The sequence below is a fragment of the Gallinula chloropus genome, assembly GCF_964237585.1.
Source record: "Gallinula chloropus genome assembly, chromosome: 3".
Classification (NCBI taxonomy): Eukaryota; Metazoa; Chordata; class Aves; order Gruiformes; family Rallidae; genus Gallinula; species Gallinula chloropus.
The window spans coordinates 101,913,198-101,920,862 of record NC_140087.1 but is presented as its reverse complement, the minus strand read 5'-3'; the positions used below and the strand labels follow the sequence as shown (position 1 = coordinate 101,920,862).

Sequence of the window (7,665 nt, the reverse complement as noted above, 5' to 3'; positions counted from 1 at the left end):
GCGGCTGCGCTGGGGCTGGCGGCGATGGAGTAGTTTGCGGATACGGCGGGAGCGCAGGGACGGGAGGGGCGGGCGGGCCAGCAGCGGAAAACTTGGACTCCCCGCCGCTCGCGGGCAGCTGCCGTCCGGGGAGAGCCGGGGAGCGGCTCCCGGGGGAAGATACCTCGGCTTCTGGAACGGAGAGACAGGTAAAGCGGCCGGGAAGAACCAGCAATCCTCCTTCCTCTCCGTCTCCCTCCCCACGCCCCCACCCCTCCCGCCCCGGTGAGCTGGAGCGCTGCGTGCGGCGGGGCCGCCCGCACTGCGGGGCCACGCCGGTGACAGCCCGCGGGCGGGAGGCGGGCGCCGACGGACGCCCGCCAAAGTTGGCGAGGCGCAGTGGCCGCACGGAGCGCGGGGCAGCCCTGACCGTGGGCCGGTCGCCCCCGGCACCCACCGGAGCGGGCGGTTAGCCGTCCGAAGGCGAGCGGCTCTGGGGATGGAGCAGCGTCCCCCGCCGCAGCTGGCTGCCGCTCCCGGGGGAGGCGGCCGTGGCCGCCCGCGCTCCTTCCCCGAGCTGGGAGGGGAGAAGGGGAAGGCTGGCGTTGCCGTTTCGTGCCCTCGGACGGCTGCACCCCGAGCCGCGCCCCGCCGCTCCTGCCAGCAGCCCCGGCGCGGAGCCCCGTAGCGAGGCTGCGGGCTGTGTGTGTGTGTGTGTGTGTGTGTAGGGAGGGTGCGCTCGGTGCACAGCGTCCGCGTCTCTCCGGCAAAAAAACTTTGGGGAAAGTTGCCCCTCATCCGCGCTCCGCCGCTGCTCGCCGTGGGGATCTGTTCCGCCGCGGCGCAGGGCGAGGGGGGTTACCCGCGAGGTGCCTCCGCGGCTGCGCAGCCCGCCCTCCCGCGGGGGCCCCCGTGGGCGCTGCCCGCGGGGCCGGGGCGCTTTTCCCCGCCGGCCGGCGAGGCGGGGCGCTGCCCCCCGCGGGGCGCAGCGGCGGTCCCCGGCGGCGCACACCAGCAGCACGGCGCGGGGCTGCGGGGCGGGCAGGGCTCCCGCGTTGTGTAACCTGCGAAGCGCTCTCCGTAGTGTTTCCGATTTCACCCCCTCGAGTGTCCCCACCTCCGACCCACCCCCGTTTTCTTTTCCAGTGAAATAGGAGGCCTCCCACGGCCGCGGATCCTTCCTTCCCATCTGCTCGTGCACCCTTCAGGTCAGACTGCAATGAGTGGACTGAGGTCTCCTGGGCTGCTGGGGCTGGTGCTCTTAATGCTCTCGGCAGGATATTGCAAAGAGAAAACTGACTCCGCAGATCTTACGGACAGGCAAAGTCTCTTAAACCTGATCATGGAAATCATTCAGGAACTGAAAAGGTACCACCTGGAGAAGGACAGTGGGGTGCAGTACTTCCCCAAGCATGACTATAACTTAGATCGAAGGGAAGTGGCCGACTACGGAGGATACCAGGATGAGCAGAGAGTTGGTAAGTCACTGTCCATGATTTAGAATGTTGTTGTTTTTTTTTCCTGTGGGGTGCCTTGGTGAATCAGACATCACATCAGGTTACTAATTTTATATCAAGAATTCACCGCTCAAAATACCTGCAGATTCCCTTTGCTATCAGAAACTGACACAGATGGCAAATTTGGAATAGAAAAACTCCATTCACATCTCAGAGTCTCCTACTCTCTGGGCAATGTACTGAACTGAAAGTCTGACTTCCTGTGTGGCTTTGAACAAAACCTGTTACTAAGAGAAAAGGCTGAAATGGGCTGAGAAGTAAGGGATGAAAATGCTCTTTTTCCTGTGAGTTTACCACTTTTTAAAATGTACTTGGTTCAAGTGTTTCTTGGAAATTACCCTAGCAAGAATTCCCCTGCAGGACTGTACCATGTCCTTATAGATCCCACATCCAGAAGTCTTTCCTGCAGCTGAGCTTCATGAAACTTTCCACTCCCCTTGTTAGTCCCCTTTGTACTCTGGTGATAGCACCTTTGAAATACTAGGGAACTGAAACGGAGTACTTATGTGTCACTCTGACAGCTGTGACTACTTTGGGACACCCCTGCAGCCCTCCTTACTCTTCTCTTACCTCTCCAGTGAAAGCCCGGGTTTGTTTGAAAGATGTTCAGGGTTGTACAGAGCAGTCCGGAAGTGGTCATACCAAGCCACACAATGATGCCTACTGCTCAGTGTCATGATGTACTCCTGTGCCTCCAGATGAACGCAGATTTGGTTTCTCCTGCTGCCATGTCTAATTTACTGTTCATTGTCACTCCCAAACCCCTACAGCATTACCGCTGCTCATCTCATCCCTCCTACCGAAAGTGACTTTCTGAATATTTTCCAGCAGATGTCTACTCACCTTTTTTTGCTATTTATTTTGCCTTTATTGATCTCATAAAGATTCACTGTACCTTTTCTTCATTCTCATTCATATTCAAATATCCTCATGATTTGCATTTGTTGGTGGGTGTCATGAAAATGTTGCTTCTCCATCTGGATGATTAATGAATATACAAAGAAAACAATTTTGTTCCACTTAAGATCAGCATAGTGAGAACATTTTGTTTTACAAATGTTGAAAAGTTAGGGAGGGAAGCAGGGAGCCTGAGCAAGGAACCCCTGCCTGCACACATGGAACACAAGCATAGCTTTTGTCCACTCCACACCAGCATATTGATGTGAAAGACCTGTGTTGGGCTGAACAGTTATCTCTGTAAAAAACAAACCTATTTCAGCACAGATTAGTTGATAGTGGTGTGGCTAGGCAGGATTTTTCCTTTTTGTATTGTAATGGAGTTATTCCCAGCAACCCTGAAGAGGAACGACTGCTTAGAGTCTTTCATTTCAGTTTTGGCATCGCTTTCCCGTGAGCCCATCCCATGGGAAATTTCAAAGCATGTGTGTGTTTTAATGCTCATCATGACATAATTAGGTCAAATATGATAAGGTCAATTTTACTTACATTGACTAAAAGTTGGAAGTAAATGAAGAATGACTTTTGAGAAGTGTGTAACCTTACAGGCGAATCAGATCTGGATGGAAATGCTCTCTGCCTTGCATCTGATAAGCGGTGCCAGGGGAATGGAGAAGGCTACTCAGACATTTATGGTCAAATAAATAAAGCACCATGTACTGTATCATACACATTCAGCACTAAAGTATCAGCACAGAGTTTGTAACGGAAAGCAATCAAAGATAGCTGTAAATCAGGAAGACACAAGCAAGGGTTAGGGCTAAAATGGATTTCAGTAAACCAGTTTCATTTTGCCATCTGCTGAACACAGAACGCGAGGCGGTAAACCACAAACGTAGGGAGCCAGAAGAGAGCAATTTGCTTGTGATCATTTCCTGTGAATTTTATTTACTGCTAGAGAGAAGGGGGAAAAAAAAGATTCCTGTAAGCAGACCAGTCTAGGTTCGTGATTACAGCAGGACAATGCTTGTACAAACATACCTGTGACAAATGAGTGGATACATTTGCATGGGAGAATCAGAAGACAGTAAAACAAACTTGAATGTGTCTTTGGGTCCTTACCACTGGTTTAATATGCCATTTCTGAGCAAGCACAAACTAAAATTTCTGGAAAGATTTAAATCTAGGTAAACATGATAATTCAAGTCATAGAGAGCTAAAATCCGACTCAGTTAATTTTTAATGACTGCAAATGTAACAGACATTACTTGTTTCATCATCAGAGTGTGTTTTTACAGTGCCTTTTACAGTGGCTTCTTATGTAAAACAAATGCTTGCAATTTGGCCTACTGTATGCAAATGACTCTTGACCTCTGCATCTATCAAGTCATAGTGGTGATGTTTGCTGGACAGAGTTTATTCCCTGTCCTCACACTATGCTTGGCAAGCGTAGTTCCAGTGCAGCAGAGTGACTGCTCTTTTCTCTGTCCAACAGAAATAGTTCCCAGAGATCTGAGGATGAAAGACAAGTTTTTAAAGCATTTAACAGGTATGTTTTAATTTTGCATCGGTATCCATCATTTCACATACATGCCATAAGCTACACTCTTCTTCTTGTGAGCTGTGCTGAATCATAACTTATTTTTCCTTATATTTCAGGTCCACTCTACTTTAGCCCTAAATGTAGTAAACACTTTCATCGGCTTTATCACAATACAAGGGACTGCACCATCCCAGCATGTAAGTGCCAAACCCAGACTTTGATAGAACAACAGAAAACTCTTCAGATGGAATAGCTGTATCAGATTATTAGAATACATTCCTTCCAACAGAGAGTTTGGAGTGCTCTACAATGTACTAAGTACACTTCACAGTGTTGCTAGAACAGCAGCAGCCTTACAGAGTGGAAAATGGACACAACTTGTTCACTGCAAATACACTGTGTCAAATGGATGTAAACACTGCGACCTTAGGTACTGATGTGTATGCCTCCCTGGTTCCAAACCAAAGGTGTTGGCTCTTCATTGGAACACATGACCCCTATCACATCCCTCTCATATTTAATTTCTAGTGCTGGAAATTCAAGATAGGATCAGAAATCCAGCGGGAGCTGTTTCCTTTTCAATTACTTTTTAAGCAGAACATATTTTACAGACCTTTTGTATTTTGACTGTTGAGCTATCAATCTACCAATGATGTTGACAGTGAATTTTTACAACCCTTGTCTTCACAAATTACAAAACTATAACTTCCTAAGGCTTAGTTAAAAAAAAAAAATCTTGATGGACACAAATAAGCAGATCAAGCTTATGCTCCCCCATCAGTGTTGGCGGCAGAGAGAATTAAAAGAACCACAAAACATTGGCATTTATCAGTCAGTAGATGTGACTGCAGATAGGACTGAGGTGGACCTGTTGAGTAAACAGATGCTATTTTAGTACAGCCTTTTCAGAATGGAAGCACACTTTATTTTACTTGTCTGAGGTCAACCAGTTGGGTCAGTAGCAGAGCTGGAAATAGAAACACGAGTTACAGATTCCAAGTTTCAAGTATTAATAAATATTTTAGCTCAATATATTTTAAAGGCACATTTGGTAAGAATCACAGACTTTTTTCCTGTTTTTAAGATTCGGATTAGGAATATCTTGCAAATAGAAGGATTTATAGGTAATGGTTAACCAGATCACTCTCCATTTACATGGATGGAAATGAAAGTTGTTTGTAACAAGTCTGTTTTGAACAAGCAAATGGTCATATTACCACATCACAAACATCATTTGAATTAGCATTAATGAGCATTCCAAGCTGTGAAGCTAAAAATTAGGTGGTCTTAAAGTCTGAATTAGCTTTTTCCTCCTGACAGATGACATACCCAACAACGTAATGTCTGGATTATGGAGGGTAATCTGTATGAATGGCAATTATAGCACATCCATACTGTGAGTTAGGGATCGTTAACATGGCAGATCTAGGAAATGTTAGATGCAGTTACTCATTAATGAAATAATGCCTAATGAAAATCAACATCAGTCACCAGACTGAACTGACTAGAATCCTTTAAAGTAACTTTCCTCTAGGAAAATGAGGTAAACAACCATCTGTAATTCTTCATGATGGATTTTTTTTATAATATCCTGATTTCAGGTAATACTGTAATTCTGTGCAGAAATTCAAAGGGTGAACAACAAAGTAAATGCTTTCTAGTACAGCACAGTAGTGTTGCCACCTAAAAAGTAATTTGCTCTGCTGGTTGCCCAGAATGGTTGTGGAGTCTCTTTCTCTGGAGATATTCAAGACGCACCTGGATATAATCTTGTGTGACCTGCTCTAGATGATCCTGTTCTAGCAGGGGGGTTGGACTAGATGATCTCCAGAGGTGCCTTCCAAGCGCCCCCTATTCTGTGATTCTGTGAATCTGCCCATAACCAACTTTCACAAAATCTGCTTTGTCTACCATGTTATTGGAAAAAAACCCTCTTGATTGTTTAGTTTTGTATTAGTTCTGCCCCTTATTATGAATGCATCAAAAATAAGAAGGTGACTACAGTAGGAACTACTAACAATAGGACTACTGTGGACAAAACGATTTTACCAATCCTAAAATGAAACTCAATAATTGATGAATTACTTTGTATGATTTGGTCACTTTCTTCAGTCCGGACTTATTCTTATGACTAGGAGTTGGTATTTGTCTGATTTTACAGTTTTTTTCCAGGAAGAAAGTTTACTGGAGAGTTGCATTACTTAATATTCAGTGGATAGATTTGCCCTCACTGAGGGCTGGACTTCAAAGATGGATGAGCACAACTTATTTTTCCTTCAATATGGAAATCAGGCAGTCAGGTAGTAAGATCCCACGCTGAAGCACAGATGTATAAATTTTCATACATACATAGGCTTGGAGAGCCTCCAAGCTCATTGATGCTGTTTGATTATAGATCGTACACATGCAGTGATCACATGTAGAGATTTATGTCCCATTAGGCATGGGTCTCAGTTACAGAATACAGAGACACTCTCCGTTACGCGATCCATTTCTAAATCTAAGGAGCTGATTTCTATACTGATGCAAACTAAGGTGTTCACTGAACTTTATTAGGACAATAATTGCATAGTTACCAGTTTTGATTTTTAAAAGCAAAATCGTGCACTTTCATAATCTATGATGCTCTTCTTTTCTCATGACAGACTATAAAAGATGTGCCAGGCTTCTTACTCGGTTGGCAGTAAGCCCAATGTGCATGGAAGGATAAAGGTAAGCTTTCCCATAGCAGTGATGACATTCTGCTGCACAGCAAAGCATTGGATTTTTGTGTTTCATAGATGCAAATTCATGGGAGTGTAATAACAATAGTCCTTTGGCTAAGGTATTCCCCTTTCAAAGTACTTGAAATAACTGGCTTAATCTGGCAAATACTGGTGATAAATAATGGGTAGCCCCTACTGGAAGTCATTATATAAAAATCTATGTGCATCAGCTGTGAATTACTCATAGGAGCATACAGTTAGCAATGAATCTGTTGTTACAGAACAAAACACAACAGCTGTAGCTTATTTTTCAAGAGTTGACTCAGTACACGATTGCCTGTATCGGCAGTGGCAGCACTTTTATGTGTGCAGCTGTAGATCTGTGGTGTACGTTTTAGTACAAGTTAACATATTATATATAGTTTTACATATGAAAGATTTATAAATGCAGATAGGTTGCAGGTGGTTTTATACTAATTCAATTAAAATGTATTATTAGTAGCATTGATAAACTAACTTTAAGCTCCTCAGATTTCTCGTGGTTTCACTGTGTTCACCTCTCACGTCTGTGGGTTTATTTCCTTCCTTCTTTGCCTTGATGTACCCGATTCCCCTGAGTATTTCAGCATGCACCAAAATTAAAACAAAGAAAACCCAAACCAATCAAACAAAAAAGTACTTCCAAACTATCTGCATTTCTAGAGAACTGTCACTAAGAATACAAAAGCACTAATTTACATTCTGTCCTCAATAGTTACCTGAGACAATAATGTAACCTCTGACAAAGGGATAAATAATAACCTGTATGGATTTGTCAGCAGCAAATGCTGTCAAATCAAGATATTTTAACTGTGACAACGATACATCTTGTGGAAGGAGTCAGTGAGAAAAAGCAATAAATGTAAAGCATCTTGGCTTGTTTTTTTTAAAGCACTGACACTGTTTTGTGTGGCATTCTCACAAGCAAGCTAGGGAAACGTGATCAAGCTAAATGTAAAAATGACTGGAAAAATATACAAATAAG

The 7,665-nt window shown here is 44.5% G+C and overlaps 1 protein-coding gene across 1 annotated transcript; it reads left to right on the top strand.

The window, feature by feature from the left end:
* Nucleotides 1-1,198: 1,198 nt before the first annotated feature.
* On the top strand, nucleotides 1,199-6,646 carry ALKAL2 (ALK and LTK ligand 2; the record flags this gene model as incomplete). The annotated part of the gene is made up of 4 exons (XM_084262600.1): nucleotides 1,199-1,457; nucleotides 3,889-3,942; nucleotides 4,053-4,133; nucleotides 6,582-6,646. The coding sequence occupies 4 exons, from the start codon at nucleotides 1,199-1,201 to the stop codon at nucleotides 6,644-6,646; spliced, it is 459 nt and encodes a 152-aa protein (XP_084118726.1).
* Nucleotides 6,647-7,665: the final 1,019 nt, after the last annotated feature.